This window comes from Corythoichthys intestinalis, chromosome 6 (assembly GCF_030265065.1).
Source record: "Corythoichthys intestinalis isolate RoL2023-P3 chromosome 6, ASM3026506v1, whole genome shotgun sequence".
Lineage (NCBI taxonomy): Eukaryota > Metazoa > Chordata > Actinopteri > Syngnathiformes > Syngnathidae > Corythoichthys > Corythoichthys intestinalis.
This window is the reverse complement of record NC_080400.1, coordinates 57,886,754-57,905,831: the sequence shown is the minus strand read 5'-3', so window position 1 is coordinate 57,905,831 and position 19,078 is coordinate 57,886,754. Positions and strand designations below refer to the sequence as shown.

The window sequence follows — 19,078 nt, the reverse complement described above, 5'->3', positions numbered from 1 at the left end:
TTTCTGTTTGGCATTTTCAATGACAAACTACTTTTATATTTTCATTAATGTATTTATTTTTTATTTTTTAACAACTCCTGCTCCTCCTTCGTGGCGAATTGTCTTGCTAAAGCCAAGAAACCCGTTACGTTTGGAACGAACCAAGGACGTAGGTTTGCATATAGGGACATAACACTACCAACTTTTCAGGATGCTCAAATTGTCCCCACCAACTTTTAAGCAACCTTATTTGCATTATATAATGACTTCAGCTATATAGGGAATTTAGATCGTCTTCCCACATGTTGTAACGATAGAATTGACCCTACCAATAAGTGAATTTTCATTATGTTTGCTAATAAAAAAACAGACATTTAATCTGGAAGATTTCAATTTTTTTTTTTTTTTTTATTAAAAGGTTTCAAGCGAACAGTGTTATCACCTGAACCAGTGCACGTAAAAGTTATATCCGTCGATACGGATTTATTTTGCATAGGTTACAAGCAGGGCCGTGCAGAGACCGAGAGACGGGTGGAATAGCAGGTGCTCATGGTTCAAAAGGGGCACATGAACAAGCATTTAATACACCTGACAACAACATAACTTCCAGTTTAACCATGCAGTTTTACAGTATATTTGGCTGTGACTGTGACACACTTTAATTGGGGGTGGGTGGGGTGGGGGTTGGATTTGTGAATAGAAATCAACACTGTCATCATTTCTTTCTGGCTGTGACTGACTTTGCATCTTTTCGTCCTTCAACCTCTACATCAAAACTTCAACAAATCACATCAGATGGCAACTGAGCCACCATCAGCACAGTTTTTTCAAAACTATTATTTCATTATTATCCATAATTGACTAATCTAGAACATAATCATCAATAATTGCATAAAATCTTATAGAAAAATAATTGTTGTATTTTTTAAACCCGACTATCCTACAAACTTATTCCTACCAATTGTGCTATTCACCCAGCTGTTCTCCAACTCCCCCCCTCAAATCACTTAACCTCCTTTCCTTATGATGCATGTCTACATAATGAACTATAAATCTTAAATTTAAAAAATTTGACTCTCCGGTGAGTTTTATTTTTAAAGCTTTCTTAATTTCTTTCTCCCTCAATAACTATGGAGGTAGATTTGTGTCTTTATTCAATTAAAAAAAAAAAAAAAAGTCGCTTCAATCAAAATGTATATTTTCAATCAAAAAAAGTCACTTCGAACACAAAAAATGTTTGAATGCAAAAATTGACATAAAAAGCATTTGAAAACAAATATTTATTTTTTTGATTGAAGTAATGTTCTGCGTTTGGGCCACATTTTGGCTAGGACATTTGTGATTTAAAAAAAAAAAAAAAAATTTATTCAATCGAAAACGAAGTTGCTTTAAACAAAAGAATATTTTCAAAAGAAAAGTTACTTCAATTACAAAATTCAATCATAGAAAAAGTTTGTGCAAGCGTAAGTGAGCAGCTTGAGAGTATTTGAGTAGACATGCTATGAAGCATTTAATAAATCCAAGCATTTTCCTACCACTTTATTCTTGTTTAAAAATAATTCGGTCGGACAGTAACAGGTTTCACACTAGAAGTACCACGGGTGTCCCATTTTGGGACAACCTGGGATCATCCCCAAGGGTGTCCCATTTTTCTTCCCCCACCCCTTGGCCCTTCAAACGAAGCAATAAGGGGTAGGGCTTGAAACGTCAGCCCTACGAATTGGGACACCTCTTTACACTCACATACATCATAAGTCCATTCGGCCAGTTGTTACGTAACCAAAAGTGACGATAAAAAGTGCACTTGTGCGTTTAGCAAAACTGAAAAACAAAAAAACATTACAAATGAAGAAACAATGAACAATGAACTAACATTACAATTAGTGGTGTCGATTTTTTACTACACCCCTAATTAGTGCACTTTTTATCGTGATTAATCTTTATTACTTTTCTGACTGAAGAAAACACATTGAGAGTAGATAATATTCTAACAGCTGATGACAAGTATTTGGATGTATCAAGCTAGTTTCATTTAATTAAAGCAAAGCAAACAAAACACACTTGTAACTAACGGAAGGGTCCACAACACATGCACATCGATGTGGAGCACTAGTTCAGTTTAATTTAATTTGGTTTCAAATTCAATGTAATATTTACACCATTGTATGAAACCTGAATTATTGTTTCTGAACTAAGAGTGGTATTTACTAATCTTGCACACTTTTTTCCAGCAATTTCATGTGTCGTGCTCTTCGTTTCACCACTGTTGCTTGGTGTGCTTAGTTGTATTATTTCTAAATATGTATATCAATGTATATTCACAGCAAATTGTTAATTGATCTTTTTAAAAATGTTTTTTAACATGTAGAGGGTATTCAAACAAATATGAATGAATTAGAATTAAAATATTCTTAGAAGTTTAGCAGTTTAGTGTCAAGTAAGAAATAACAGTGTCTAAAAGGGGGGTTGTGCGAAAGGCTCAGTCAGGCTACTTTCAGACAAGTAGCCTGACTGAGCATGTTTTGCATATTTTTATAAATGTTTAACATGTAGAGTATTCAAACAAATCACTACGTCTGGTGCACAAAATAATAACAGTTCATATTATAGATCAAGTTGTGCCGAGGAGGGGGGGGGGCATTGTAAGCACTTACAATGTTGATCATTGCTTTAGTATTTAACGAGTATTTTGTACTTGTATACGAGTATATAATTTTTGTAGCTACTTGAGTAAAATTTTGGGCTACTCTACTCACCCCCGTTTAAATTTCTGTTTAATTTAATGTTGCATTCAAGTTTAAACACTGATATGACCAAAATAAAATGAAGGTTTAAAAAGAATTTCATTGTTTTGCATTGACGTTTTTGGTGGGAATAAAGATTATAGCAAGATTATGACGAGTTTTGTATACAGTGGCGATTTTTGACAATTCACCTTGAAAGATCTAAAATGTTTTGTTACAAAAAAAAAAAAAAAAAAAAAAAAAAAGAATTGAAGCTGTGCATGCACAACATCGTTTTTCCCCATCACTTCCACAGCGTGGTCAAACAAATTCAAATTCCTAACATTAAAATTTGGGGATTAAAAAGTGACAAGGTTGAGAGATTTAAATGAACATGTAGAGCGGGCATGAATGAAGCACTTATTAATAAGTCTTCAGAAAAAAAATGTTTAACATTACACCAACATACATGGGCATTTGATAATAATGCATATTGAGAGACGGAGCCCAATTCATTTCAAACCGCATGCTGCGTTGACTTCAAATTAAAAAGTCATGCTTAAGCCTACATATTTAAAACAAAACGATAGAAGGTTAAAAAGAAAAATATTAGCATTTGCGTGTATAATCTGATGCAACCAACCAACTTTAAAACGTCACAGAATTAGCTAAATGAATCCCACCTGCGCGCCATACAGGCGTCCTAAACAACAGCTAAAGGAAGAATTACTTGGAACTTTTAGTGATGCCAGCACCACGCATACACCAAACATTTCTACCCTGGTTAACACAATTGACAAGACTAGTGGTACGCATTGCACAAATATACACACTATTTTTACCGTAGTTCGCAAAATAAGAGTTCGGGCATTGCAGTTGTGACCACTCACCATACAAGATGCGCTGAGTGAACGCCATAGGTTACAAGGCCCTTTTATAGGTCGTGTGATCAATGAAATTAGGAGCATAGATTCTTAAATAACCAGGCATGAAAATGGGTCAGGGGTTAAAAAGGTGAGAAAGTTGTGGAGGAAATATGTTCCGGCGTTCTGCCAAAATGTCCGCCGTCGGCAAAACGTCCTACATGTGGCGAATTTGACCATTTTAATTTTTCACATAAGGCTTAATATTCGAGTTAACGGGGGTTTAATTAGTTGAAGGAGTTGATTTCAACCACCATTGACTCGCGCTAGCTTAGCCACTCCGGAGCCCTGAAACTAACAAATAACTGTCAAACTGCACAGAATTTGTTCAAATCATTTCCAACGACTAATTAAACCCCGGCTAACTCAAAGATTAAGCCTAATGTAAAACATTCTGAACTTCCCCTTTAAAATAAAGACCATTGAATATGGCCCTTAAAATGTTGTCTATAAAAGTTTTAGAGCAATAAAACAAACAACACAAATGAATAAAATGAACAGGAATCCTTCAAAGTATTTCATAATGGGTCCAAATTATTTTTCGAACAGATCATGTGACTATAGAACCTTAGAGACAGCCGTTTGCATTGCTTAGCCAAAACTACAGCTGAGGAGGCAAGATGGATATTTAGAATTTCTTTAAACCTAAGCTTTCAAAACCCTCAACAACAACTGAGCTTGAACCGAGGATTGAGCACGAGCAGTATCAAAAAGTCCTGGCTGTCGTGTTACCTGTTGTGCTGTAATTCCAAGTGGTGCTTGAATTGGATGCTTACAGCGGTGGACAGTCTTTTTGAGCCAGCGCAAAGTTTGCAGCGCACGGAGATATTTTTGTTATCTTTACTGGACAAAAATGTGAAGTAATGGCTGTGTTTCCAGTGTGCAAATGCAGCCGTTTGTAGTATATCTCCTGCCTATTTCATTGCATCCTGGCGAGGTAGCAAGGCTATGTTGTTTTGGCCGCAAACTCCCAGCGCTCACGCATCATGGTAATACACGTGACCCTTTTTGTTCCATCCCCGATTAAAAAATGTGACATGTGATGTCACTCCCATGACTACAGTATTCTTCATTCTACACACATTATGGGGCAATAACAAAATAGTAACGCACAGGCATCAAGAAAAGTAATTTTACTCAGATTACTGATTTAGAAAAATGAACGCGTTAGATTGTTCTTTACTGAAAGAAAGTAATCAAATTAGTTACGCATTACGATACCGCGTTATTGACAACACTGCTTTTATATTACCGTTAAATACACAAGCTTGACGCTACCTTAACGGGAGCTATTTTTCACCGGACGCTCCGGCAGTGTTCAATGCAAGCTGCTACGAACGGCAGTAACTTTGTCATACCACAAAATATGAAAACGAAAACCATCACTCACTAAATTCAATATGCTGGCAAATGCATTCATCTAAAAACAATTGGGAGTGATACTTTACCTCCTCGAGCGAATGTGAATTTGTGCTTAGTACAAGATCATCTGTCGCAATTAGCGATCTTTGACGCTCTTTTTTTTTTTTTTTTCCCCTCCCCGCATACAAACTTGTTTCTCTCTCAGCGGCTGTGATTAACCTCAATGAAGTTGCTGTCCTAGCTAAGCCTTGCCTATCATTCGTCTTTGTAAGTTTTTAGTAACTTTGTGTATTGAATTTGAAAGGAAAATGTGTTTTGTTTTTGACGAACTTTTTCATGAAGCTAAACTGTTGAAGCTACTCACATGTGGAAAAATACGAGTGTACAACGTTTTAAATGTATTCATTTGGTATATTTCAGTTACCACGATTTGAGAGATCAATAAATTGAAGAATTTACGCCTTGCGTTTGGAGTGCTTGTTTTTGGGTTTGCTGGAATAGCGTCACTGACACACGCAGCATCAAACAGGGGAAGGGGTAAGCGCTGCCGCGCCAAGCTAATTCTGGCTGCATTTTCGACACATGAAAAATAACGAATACGTACTACTGTATGACGGAAAATTTTAGTGGTTTTGTAACCGCGACGTTTTCATAGCATGGTAATCCGTGAAGGTAACTGGCACATGCCTACAAACGACCCCCCCCACCCCTTAAAAATTTTTCTCCCCGGATCTACACGATTCACGTAGGTCATCCTTTTTTACTTCAAAACGGCGAATTTCGCCGAAAGGTGAGAGATTTTCATGCCTGAATAACACGTTTTTGTTTTTTGAGAATGACAATGGAGCATATTTGTACTTTTGAAACTGACAACTAAATAGGCTCTGTTTAAAACCTTTATGCTTAAAATTTAACAATAAATGTTGCCCTGCGGTATAGAGGGCGGGGACATGGCTGATGATAGAATCACAGCAAGGTATGGAATGGAAATGCCATTGTTTTGTGTATTTAACCAACACAATATCGTTCCTATATTTATGAGAGAAGCATCACACTTTTGAGGGAATGTATTTATTTACTTATTTATTTATTTTAGATGTCAAACCTTCTAAAACCACTGAAATGCAAAGGAAAAAAGCTGCTTTTGGCACTGTTATATTTATACTCGATAAAACACAGAAAAATACTTACTGGAACAAAACACACACAAGAAACGGATTTTCATTTAAAATTGTATTTATTCAAGGATGTGCAAAGTAACAGTTAAGTAAAACACCACACAGCTACCCCAACCTCCATCTCCTAACCCCCCCCCCCCGGCCCCCTATTTCCTGACATCTAAAGGCAAACCCTCAATTTTAACAACTCTACATTAAAATGGAAGATAATATAAACATTGACTTTAAAAATAATAATAATAATAATAATAAAGATATCATTTTAGTATAACATACTGTAAGAAAAATAAGTAAAAATGACTCTTCCATGATGCACATTGAAATGTAAGATATATATTTTTTTAAACGCAAACATTATATATATGGCGGAAAACACAGACAAGACTGAAAAAGCAGTTCTATTTCATTCCTTCTGACCGCCAGAGGGCGGTGCTTAGCACCTGGATATCTACATGTGCGCAGCACAAAGGTCGAGAATAAAATACCAACAAAGTCACGCCATTGGACATGACCTGGGTGACGTCAGAGGTCGATAAGAGCCCCGCTCACCCAGCACTAGTTCCTTTTCTACATTCTCGCATCGGCGAAGGTCGTATTACCGTGTTTGTACCGCGCTCGCCGGAAGCCTCGAAACCGGCTTGGTTGGAGCTACGTGGATTACGTCCTCCAGAGGCTGCGAGCTGCGGCTGGACTTTCTTCACGTTCTGGATTATCTTCAGTTGCATATTTTCTGTGAGTGTTTTCCGCTCCGGACACTATTGATTGTATTGTTGTGAGTATATTTCGCTCTGATACGCTAATGTAGCACCGCGGCTATTTCCACCAATTCTGCGGGCCCGCACTGGCTAATGTGTCGCCGCGGCGGTTTCTTCCGAACCGGGTTATTGATTAGGCTGTGAGTGTTTCCCGCTCCGCGCCATTTTTGTTTGTTGTGCCGTGAGTGTTTACTCGCTCTTTGCATTTATACAACGGGAGTGTGTGAGTGTATTTTCGCTCCGCGCCTCCTCCAGCTGTAACCGAGTGGCTTGTTTGCTTCGAGCCTCATTACTGTGGACTGGTCCTCGAGTGTTATTCGCTCGGGGAGCCTCGTACTTTGCTGACTCGCGCCGGAGTTCGTGAGTAGGGCTCGCACTGTGTGTAGGCATGTCGGGACCGCTCGTGAACGCGTGTGCTCGCTGTTTAGCCCACCTGAACCCAGAAGACGGACACACTTTATGCCCGTCGTGTTTAGGTGTTGGGCATTTAAGAAAGGCGCTCACCCAGGAAGCGTGTCCTAATTGTGTCTGCATCCCGTTGTCAGAAAGGTCCGCTAGACTGGCTGTGGTGGAAAATGAAATTTCTCACGGCGCGTTGGCGTCGAGCCCAAAAAAGACGACCAAGCGCCATAAGAAGCAGCATGTTGAGGCCACCTCATCAAAGAAGGCTTGTGATACCGACCACATGCTATCTGCTAAGGTTGACACTTTGGCCTCTGAGTTCGCTCAGATTAAATCATTACTCCTGAATTTACAGCCGGGGGGGGATATGTGTGCAAACACAGGTGTCATTGATAGCGTGCCTGAGCAGGAGCACTGCAGTGTAGTTGGCCACCTGGAAGAGGACGTTGTGTCCATAGCAGCAAGTGACTCTCTGTTTAGGACCGGAGATATTACCTATGGTGGAGACCTTGACATCGGGCCTTCTCCATGCCCCTCGGTAGCGGACTCTGACACTTCCGAGTCCCTACCCCCAGAATCTAGTCCTGGTTTGTCTTTCATAAAGCAAACTGTCCAATTAGCCCTTTCACAACTGGGTATTGAGACACTACCAGCTGAGAATTCGGTTTCTAGTGCCTTCTTTAAGACCGCTCAAAAACCACAATTCTGTGTGCCAGCATCGCAACCCTATATCAAAGAGCTTCAGCTTTGCTGGACAGATCCTAAGTCGTCCACCCACTTGTCCCAAGACTGTAGGGCACTCAGCTCTATGCATGATGCGGCTCAATATGGGTTAAACAAGATGCCGTCGGTGGACAGCACTGTCGCGAGCCTGATAGTGGACCCAGCAGATGCTGCCCGCGCCGTGCCGGGTGACTGATGATCTCCTTACCAAGGCCTATGATGTTGCGGCTCGGATTGGCCGCTTGGGTAATACATTTTCCCACCTTGCCCTGGCCCTTTCACAGTCATTGAGGGTTGCAGGTGTCAATGAAAGTTTACAGAACCTGAGCGATGCTTCCCTCCAGACGTTCGCATATATGTCCAGAGAACTTGGCAGACTCATGTCGACACTTACAGTGACCAGACGCCAAGTATGGTTGGCACAGTCTCCTCTGACTGAGTCGTGTAGGGGTGCACTTCGCACTCTACCTGTTGTTCCGGGTCAAGTGTTTGGCCCAGCAGCCCAACAAACCCTTGAGAGAGCTGTGGAAGCCAACAGGTCCCGGCAACAGTTTGTTGACCTGCAACGAGCTTCCAGGCCCCCCACAGACGTGCTCCTACCTATCACTCTGCAACCAGGGCTCCACCTGCGCCGAGAACTGCACGTCCAGTTTCTGCGGATGGACATTCCTCTCTACGGCCTGTTTTTTGGGAGCCGACAGGAAGACCTCCAAGAGCCGACCGATTTCACAGACTTCAACACACTCGCCCCTCAAAGCCCTCTACCACTAGTAGGGGCAGGAACGGTAGAGTTTGACTACCATTGCCAGGGCCTCAGCCGTTTTACCAAACACCATCTCAGACGCTGGGTCGCCCTTGTTCCAGACCCATGGGTCATTTCAACTCTGTTCAGAGGTTACACTATTCAGTTCAAGCGTCGTCCCCCAAAGTTCAATGGGGTGAAGACAACAGTTGTGTCAGATCCAGGGAAACGTATGGCCCTCAGAAAAGAGATCGTAGAACTCTTACAGAAGGAAGCTATAGAGTTGGTTCCCTGTTCAAACCTGTTGAAAGGGTTTTATTCAATTTATTTTCGTGTTCAGAAGAAGGACGGCGGATTTCGCCCTATCCTCGACCTGAGATCACTAAATTGTTACCTCAAGCGTCTAAAATTTCACATGCTTTGCACGACGGACGTTCTACAATCAATCACTCAAGGAGACTGGTTTACAAGTGTGGGTTTAAAGGACACCTATTTTCACATTCCAGTGGTACCACACCACAGGCCTTTCCTTCGCTTTGCCTTCGAAGGAAAAGCATACCAATACAGAGTGCTGCCATTCGGCCTCTCTCTTGCTCCCCGGACATTTACAAGATGCATGGCTGCGGCGCTGGCCCCCCTGCAGAGCCGCAGCCTCAGAATTCTTCCTTACTTGGACGATTGGCTTGTGTGTTCACAGACTCGGGAACAAGCTCTCAGCCACACCACGCTGCTGTTGGACCATGTGAAGCAACTAGGTCTCAAGGTAAACCTTTCGAAAAGTCATTTGATTCCCAGCCAACATGTGATTTTCATCGGCATGAGCTTAAGCTCCTTAACTATGACCGCCTCTCCGTCGCCACAAAGGGTGGACGACGTTCTCCGAACGGTCACGCGTGTCAGACACAGTGCGAGTCTGTCATACGGGACCGTCCTCCAGTTGTTGGGGAAACTGACTGCACTATCAGTTGTGGTGCCATTGGGGCTTTTATTTTTGCGCCCGTTACAGATTTGGATGAACGGTTTGGGATTGGATCCCACCCGACATCAACGCAGAATTGTGACTCTCTCAGGGCGTTGTCATCGACTTCTAAGGCCCTGGATGGACAGGCAGTTCATATGCAAAGGGGTCACGTTAGGTTCTCTTCCCTCGCGCCGAGAAGTGGTTGTAACGGATGCGTCACTTTCAGGCTGGGGTGCAGCGTGGAACCACAGGACGATCAGGGGTGTTTGGTCCCCACTGGAGAGACTTTGTCACATAAATGTATTGGAGCTTCGTGCTGTTCGACTCGGTCTCAAGCATTTTCTCCCTGCGCTGAGTGGAAAGCATGTTCTGGTTCGGTCGGACAATACGTCCACTGTCTACCATATAAACCACCAAGGGGGGACCAGATCTCCTCTCTCACTGGTGGAAGCTCAAAAGCTTCTCCTGTGGGCTTTTCCACACCTTCTGAGTCTCAGGGCAGTCCATCTTCCGGGGGTGCGGAACTGTGCAGCAGACTTACTCTCCAGGCAGAAACCACCGCCTGGGGAGTGGAGGTTGAACCCTGCTGTGGTTCAGGAGATATGGGGGAGGTTCGGTGTTGCAGAGGTGGACCTCTTCGCTTCAGAAGCAACCACTCATTGTCAACTGTGGTTTTCCCTTGCGGAACCGAACAGTCCACTAGGTCAGGATGCCCTAGCACACTCATGGCCAGACTGTCTCCTGTGTGCGTTTCCGCCTCTTCCTCTCTTAATGGTGACTCTGCACAGTATCAGCCAGAGCAATCACAGGGTGTTGTTGGTCGCTCCGTTCTGGCCAGGAAAAATGTGGTTTCCGTTGATTCTCAAACATCTCAATGGAGATCCTTGGCCTCTGCCCCAGAGAATGGACCTGTTGTCCCAGTTGGAGGGGAGCATCTGGCACCCCCACCCGGAGCGTCTTCACCTGTACCTGTGGCCTCTGAAGGGCCGGACTCTCTGTTAGAGTCCTGTACAGAGGCAGTTGTACAAACTGTACTTGATGCTTGTGCGACGTCCACGAGGGCGCTTTACAGTAACAGGTGGAGACTGTTCAATAAATGGTGTAAGGATCATGATGTGGATCCTGTGCGCTGCTCTGTGCCAATATTACTCAGCTATTTACAAGAACTTCTTGATAAGGGACTATCTGTATCAACCTTAAAAGCGTACGTGGCTGTGATATCCATCCACCATGTTTTGGTGGATGGCCGATCAGTGGGCTCTCATTCCCTGGTGTGTCGGTTTTTGAAGGGTGCCCTTCGTCGACAGCCTCCAAGATTACCACGCGTCCCCACGTGGGACCTTCCATTAGTCCTGGAGGGTTTGTGTTCAACCCCTTTTGAGCCTTTGAATGGGGCTGACCTTAAGTGGGTCACAATGAAAACTGCGTTCCTCCTCGCAATTACTTCAGCGAAGCGAGTGAGTGAATTACATGCTTTATCGATTTCTCCGAACTGTTTAAGGTGGAATCCTAACTGTTCTGGGGTTACATTATGGCCCAATCCGAGTTTTCTACCGAAGAGACTTTCAGCCTTTCACATTAACCAGCCAGTTACCCTGGCTGTGTTTAACGATGTGAGTGAACCTGACGTACATTTGCAAAGTTTGCTATGTCCTGTTCGTATGCTGAAGCACTATATTAGCGTGACTGCAAGCACTCGTAAACAGATGCTCTTTTTGTATGTTTTGGTGACAAAAATAAAGGCTGCACAGTCTCGAAGCAACGCTTGTCACATTGGGTTGTCGAAGCTATTCTTCAGTCCTATGAATCCAAAGGTCTTCAGCCTCCTAAAGTCACGTGCCATTCCACAAGGAAGATGGCAACTTCCTGGGCGGCACTGAGAGGTGTTCCTCTGAATGACATCTGTTCCGCAGCAACGTGGGCATCGTCTTGTACGTTTGCCCGCTTCTACAGAGTGAATGTGGCAGCTCCTCACCCGGTAGCTTCAGTAGTGCTGTCGGCTTCCTCTCACCGAGACTGATCCTCGGTATGTGTGGTGTCTTCGTGACATTGTTGGTATAAAGTCATCCAGGTGCGAAGCACCGCCCTCTGGCGGTCAGAAGGAATGAAATAGAACGAGAGTTACTTCTGTAACTAAGGTTCTATGAATTCCGGATGACCGCCAGAGCTGCCTGTCACTCAGACTCCCTGCGAGTACATTCCGAAAAGGAACTAGTGCTGGGTGAGCGGGGCTCTTATCGACCTCTGACGTCACCCAGGTCACGTCCAATGGCGTGACTTTGTTGGTATTTTATTCTCGACCTTTGTGCTGCGCACACGTAGATATCCAGGTGCTAAGCACCGCCCTCTGGCGGTCATCCGGAATTCATAGAACCTTAGTTACAGAAGTAACTCTCGTTTCTGCTCTTGCACCCCTCTTTAAAATAAACTGCTGTATTTTAAGCCAAAACAACTGTTGTTTTTGATAGAACAATATGTCTATATGCTGCCATAGCAGATTCATAGAGCGTTTAAAGCCCCCAAACTATTTTTAATTTGTGCGTTTTACCCTGAAAACCCCCGTTTACCGACGTCGCGCAACCGCTTTTGTTTCAACCCAGCCATAAAACAAAGGTAATTCATTATATTTATTATTCAAAATGTCTATCATTTTTAGCTTAAAATCATTAGTTGACATCTAATATTTTGTTTGGGAAAAAAAAAAAAAAAAAAAAAAGATTCACTCACATATTTTAAACTTTTAAAAAATTACGTCACAAAAAAAAGGCGCATGTAAAAAACTCATGGATATTTACCTCATACCTATCGCTTAGTTGTAATTTTTTTTTTTTTTTTTTTTTGTTACTGTCGCATTTTCTGGGTTTTACTCACGAGATTCTTCATGCCATCTCGATGTGTAGCGATGAATTGCTCACAGGAAGACTCGAGACTCTATGAGTGGTCCCCAAAAACCTCTCCTGCAAAGGTTTGGACCGTTTTTGTGAGCATGCATACAGGTCCCCAATCGGCTCATTGTTTTCATCATTTCAGCGACGACAGCTTTGAAAACCTACAACAATGCAACATTGGTTTTACAAAAACGTAAGTAGAGACCTTTACTGGCTTTTATGATTCTAAAATTTGATGCACTTCTGTTGATAAATGAGAGGGACTCCTACTGCCTGTTTGTTGAAGCGCGACATTTTTTTTTTAAGAAGAAGAAGAAGAAGGAACAATAGCATCAAATAGATGCTGATTTGACTGGGGCATTATTATTTGATCACCAAGAAATTATTATTAAAAATTATTAAATTAAAATTAGGATTCATCCAATATTTTCATGCTTCTGTGATTATTTTTTCCCCCAGGAAGCCAAACATTTTTTAAAAATTAAGCAGCGGAAACCCTCAACACGATGAAAAAAGCGTTGCAAGTCAGTCGCCACCCAGTTTCCCAAAATCAACAGAGAGTGGGTCGAGTCATATGATGACCCAAGTGATGCGGTGTCCAGCGATGACGACTGAAGTCTTGATGTGTGCCATTGTGTGCTTGGTATAACTTAGCTTTCTATGTTGCGTTACAATCTGGCAGCAAAAGCTGATGCTGATTCAACATAAATCTGGTATAATTTATTATTGTGGCCTATAGAATAGTGTTTCAGAATGTAATATAATTACAATATATTATATACCAATAGAATACATTAAACAGTCAACAAAATATGTCAATGTTGTTTACAATTTATGGCTTTATTTTTTTATGTCTTTATGTAATTCATGCCCCTGTCAGTGCTTCAGCCTCCTCAAGTTTGGCTCTCACCTCTGAGATCTCCTGACGACACAGGCATACTCTTGGAAGGGTAATTACTTGACAGTTTACTGCAACACCTGGAAAATGAAACCGTTTTGTCATTTATTTTGAAAAATCAATAACATATCATTCATTTAGCCACATTTGGGGTAGCTTAACCATATTTAGATCGGTAGGAGCTGTCCCATTACCTAATATCCAGTTTTAGCTATGTGGAGAGCATAGAAAAATATACAACCATGTAATCGCATTCTCTCAAAAAAATCACGATGCTGGATTTAGGCTTACCACTCACTCTCACGTTCGTGAAGTGTCGAGCTGTCAATTGGCGTCATGACGACATCTGCGGTGTCAAGCAAATCGTCGTCATCTGACGCCTCAGGTTCAAACATGTAGGGATTAATTGTAGCTCATCTTTCCTGGAAGCCTTTGCCATCGGTAGCGTCACGAAAGATAGATCCTGAATGGTTACCTTTGGTGGAAATATCACTGACATCGTTGTTGCTGCTATGCTAGCTGTGGATAGTCTTCTCTGTTGTGTCGTGGAATCTACGTCACACTTCCGGGTTTGCGAAGGGACCATTAACGGAGTGCAAAAAAACAAAAAAAAACAAATTATCCTTACAAATACGTGTTGATAATTTCATGGTTGTTTTGACGAACTCGTCCAAAGTTTATATTCGTAAAATTACACCAAAATCCGGAAAGGTCTTCAGTTGCCCTTTAAAAGATAAATGTTAGTACAAGTTATAGACATTTGAAATTAAAACTCCTCTTAATATTTTCGTTTTGATAAAATTTATAACATTTTCAATAAAAAAATAAACTAGTAGCTCGTCATTGTTGATGTCAATAATTACATTATGGTTCTTAAACCCATAAAATCAGTCGCACCAAAGCGCCAGCAGAGGGAGACAAAACACAAGTAACAAGTGGACATGACACTGTTATGTCATTTTAATCCGTTTGAGCGGGGCATGTGCGTTAATTGCGTCAAATATTTTAACGTGATTAATTTTAAAAATTAATTGCAGGCCCGTTAACGCGATAATTTTGACAGCCCTAATATATGTATATATGTATATATATACGTATATTTATATATACATATAAACGTATATATATATTTATACATACATATATAAGTATATTTACATTTATAAGTATGTGTATGTGTATATATATATATATATATATATATATATATATATATATATATATATATATATATATATATATATATATATATATATATGGCGGAAAACACTCAGGTGACTTCTTGAAGTTCCGCTCTGAGACCCCCAATTTGGCCAACTTTCAAAATTGTCCGTCCGATATGCATGTGTGATACATCTTTGGAAAGTTTAAAATCTCAATTTTCTGGGGGGAAGAAAATTTTTGAACAGGAGGGCTTTTTTTTTTTTTTTTTTTTTTTTTTTTTAAATTAGTTTTTTAAACAGCAAAACCCTATCTGGAGGTGACAGCACGCAAGAGCAGAATTACAGACGCCATGGTTTTAATGTGATATTATCAGGTACTTATCTTGTTTCGATCCAAAAACTCCATATATCATGTATCATCGAGTATCAAGACACAGATGTGAATGACCACAGCCGGATTTTTTGGGGATTTTATGGGTGAAACATGGTAGTATAACAAGGGTCGCGATGCAGAAATCGCAGACATCAAGGAGTGGTCGAGATGTTCTTTTTCATATATTTACCCTTTTAAAGGTTTTTTTGAAATTCTATTTTTCTTTTTTTGGATCGATTATTTATCATCTAACATATCGGAGAAAATGCGACAGTAACAAAAAAATACAATTAAGCGATAGTTATGAGGTAGGTATCCGAGACTTTTTTACAGACGCCATTTTTTTCATTGTGACATAATTTGTTTAAAAGTTTAAAATATGTGAATGAATAATTTTTTTAAGTTTTTTTTTTTTTTTTTATGAAATATGAGACATCAATTAATGATTCTAAGCTAAAAACGACAGACAATTTGAATAATAAATATAATTAATTACCTTCGTTTTATCGCTGGGTTGAAACAAAAGCAGTTGCGCGACGTCTGTAAATGGGGGTTTTCAGGGTAAAACGGACAAATTAAAAATAGCTCAGGGGCTTAATGCGCCATGAATCTGCTATGGCAGCATATAGACTTATTGTTCTATCAAACACAACAGTTGTTTTGGCTTAAATACAGCAGTTTATTTTAAAGAGAGGTGCAAGAGCAGAAACTGCTTTTTCAGTCTTGTCTGTGTTTTCCGCCATATATATTTACAGTGGGCAAATAAGTATTTAGTCAGCCACTAATTGTGCAGGTTCTCCCACTTGAAAATATTAGAGAGGCCTGTAATTGTCAACATGGGTAAACCTCAACCATGAGAGACAGAATGTGGAAAAAAAACCTGAAAATCACATCGTCTGATTTTTAATGAATTTATTTGCAAATCATGGTGGAAAATAAGTATTTGGTCAATACCAAAAGTTCATCTCAGTACTTTGTTATGTACCCTTTGTTGGCAATAACGGAGACACAATGTGTGTGTGTGTGTGTGTGTGTGGGGGGGGGGGGGGATCATATTGTTTGATTTTTAAATAATTTGCAAATCATGGTGGAAAATAAGTATAACGGAGCCCAAACGTTTTCTGTAACTCTTCACTAGCTTTTCACACATTGTTGCTGGTATTTTGGCCCATTCCTCCATGCAGATCTCCTCTAGAGCAGTGATGTTTTGGGGCTGTCGTTGGGCAACACGGACTTTCAACTCCCTCCACAGATTTTCTATGGGGTTGAGATCTGGAGACTGGCTAGGCCACTCTAGGACCTTGAAACGCTTTTTACGAAGCCACTCCTTTGTTGTCCTGGATGTGTGTTTGGGATCATTGTCATGCTGAAAGACCCAGCCACGTCTCATCTTCAATGCCCTTGCTGATGGAAGGAGATTTTCACTCAAAATCTCTCGATACATGGCCCCATTCATTCTTTCCTTTGCAGAAAAACTGCCCCAAAGCATGATGTTTCCACCCCCATGCTTCACAGTGGGTATGATGTTCTTGGGAGGTAATTGAGTATTCTTTCTCCTCCAAACACGAGAACCTGTGTTTCTACCAAAAAGTTCTAGTTTGTATTCGTCTGATCATAACACATTCTCCCAGTCCTCTTCTGGATCATCCAAATGCTCTCTAGCGAACCGCAGACGGGCCTGGATGTGTACTGGCTTCAGGATGGGGACACGTCTGGCAGTGCAGAATTTGAGGCCCTGGCGGTGCATTGTGTTACTGGTAGCCTTTGTTACTGTGGTACCTGCTCTCTGTAGGTCATTCACTAGTTCCCCCTGTGTGGTTCTGGGATTTTTGCTCACCGTTCTTGTTATCATTTTGACGTCATGCATGGAGCCCCAAATCTAGGGAGATTATCAGTGGTCTTGTATGTCTTCCATTTTCTAATAATTGCTCCCACAGTTGATTTCTTTACACCAAGCGTTTTACCTATTGCTGATTCAGTCTTCCCAGCGTGGTGCAGGTCTACAATTTTGTCTCTGGTGTCCTTCGACAGCTCTTTGGTCTTGGCCATAGTGGAGTTTGGAGTGTGACTGACTGAAGTTGTGGACAAGTGTGTTTTATACCGATAATGAGTTAAAACAGGTGCCATTAATACAGGTGACGAGTGGAGCCTCGTTAGACCTCTTTAGAAGAAGTTAGACCTCTTTGACAGCCAGAAATCTTGTTTGCTTGTAGGTGACCAAATACTTATTTTCCACTCGAATTTGGAAATAAATTCTTCAAACAATGTGATTTTCTGTTTTTTTTCACATTCTGTCTCTCATGGTTGAGGTTTACTCATGTTGACAATTACAGGCCTCTCTAATCTTTTCAAGTAGGAGAACTTGCACAATTGGTGGTTGACTAAATACTTATTTGCCCCACTGTAGGTTTCATATTTTACAAACAATGACAGAAGGTGCAAAAATAAGTATTTGAACCATCACATTTAATATTTTGTGGCCCCCCCTTTTGGCAGCAATAACTTCAACCAGATGCTTCCTGTAGCTACAGATCAGTCTGGCACATCGATCAGGACTAATCTAGGCCTATTCTTCTCTACAAAACTGCTCTAGTGCAGTTAGATTCCTAGGATGTCTGACATGAACTGCTGTTTTTAGCTCATGCCACAGCATCTCAATGGGGTTCAAGTTTGGACTTTGACTTGGCCACTCCAGAATGTATATTTTGTTCTTCTGAAACCATTCTGAAGTTTATTTACTTCTGTGTTTTGGATCATTGTCTTGTTGCAGCATCTATCCTCGTTTGAGCTTCAACTGTCTGACAGACGGCCTCAGGTTTTCCTGCAAAACATCCTGATAAACGTTTGAATTCATTCTTCCATTAATGATTGCAAGTTGTCCAGGCCTTGAGCTAGCAAAACAGCCCCAAATCATGATGCTCCCTCCATCATGCTTCATGGTGGGGAAGAGGTGTTGATGTTAGTGAGCTGTTCCATTATTCCTCCACACATGACGTTGTGTGTTACTCCCAAAAAATTCAACTTTGGTTTCATCAGTCCACAAAATATTTTGCCAAAACTTCTGTGGAGTGTCCAAGTGCCTTTTTGCAAATATTAAACGAGCAATAATGTTTTTTTTTTTTTTTTCGGGGGGGGGGGGGGGGGGGGCGGTGGCTTTCTCCGTTGAAGCCTCCCATGAACACCATTCTTGGCCATAGTTTTACATATAGTTGATGTGTGCACAGAGGTATTGGAATGTGCCAGTGATTTCCGTAAGTCTTCAGCAGAGACTATATGGTTCTTTTTTACCTCTCTGAGTATTCTACGCTGAACTCTTGGTGTCATCTTTGGTGGACGGCCACTCCTTGGGGGAGAAGCAACAGTGCCAAACTCTTTTCATTTGTAGACAACTTCTCTGACTGTCGATTGATGAACATCCAAACTTTTATAGATAGTTTTGTATCCTTTTCCCAGCTTCATACAAATCAACAATCCTTGATCGCAAGTCTTCAGACAACTCTTTTGACCGAGCCAGGCGGCACATCAGACAGTGCTTCTCAAGACAATTCTTACCAGGTGTGTGTTTTATAGTGGGCAGGGTAGCTGTTATGTTTATTGTCAATTCTATCTTTATTGGTTGCTAAAAAGACCCATTTAGTGGCCGTTTTATTCACCGTTTCTATAACAATAGAAGAAGAATGCAAATAGGAAGTTCTTCAAATGTGATTCAGTGTGTTACATGGCAGCTTCATTCTCACAACTTCTGTGGCATTTGTGTTTGTTAGAGCAACATCTGTATGTATTTTGTTGTCAAATTGAGAATTACACTTCATATATTGTCTTTGGGTTGCATATTTGAGACTGAGTGGGTTTTATATTTCTAATTAAGCACTATTTCATACAGGCCAATTGTATTTGTATGTATGGATGGCTTCTTTTGTTATTTGCAGCATTATTGTTGATTGCATGTATTTTTTTAGGGCTGTCAAACGATTAAGATTTTCAATCGAGTTAATCACAGCTTAAAAT

General features: G+C 41.0%; 1 protein-coding gene across 1 annotated transcript in view; it reads left to right on the top strand.

Annotated features, from left to right (window-relative positions):
• The first annotated feature begins 6,672 nt into the window (after positions 1–6,672).
• LOC130917124 (uncharacterized) overlaps positions 6,673–19,078 on the top strand; it is a 103,469-nt gene continuing 91,063 nt past the window's right edge. Inside the window, exons 1-2 of the mRNA XM_057838211.1 lie at positions 6,673–6,897; positions 9,485–9,550. Coding sequence (XP_057694194.1) covers positions 6,673–6,897; positions 9,485–9,550 — 291 coding nt within the window. The remainder of the gene's footprint in view (positions 6,898–9,484; positions 9,551–19,078) is intronic.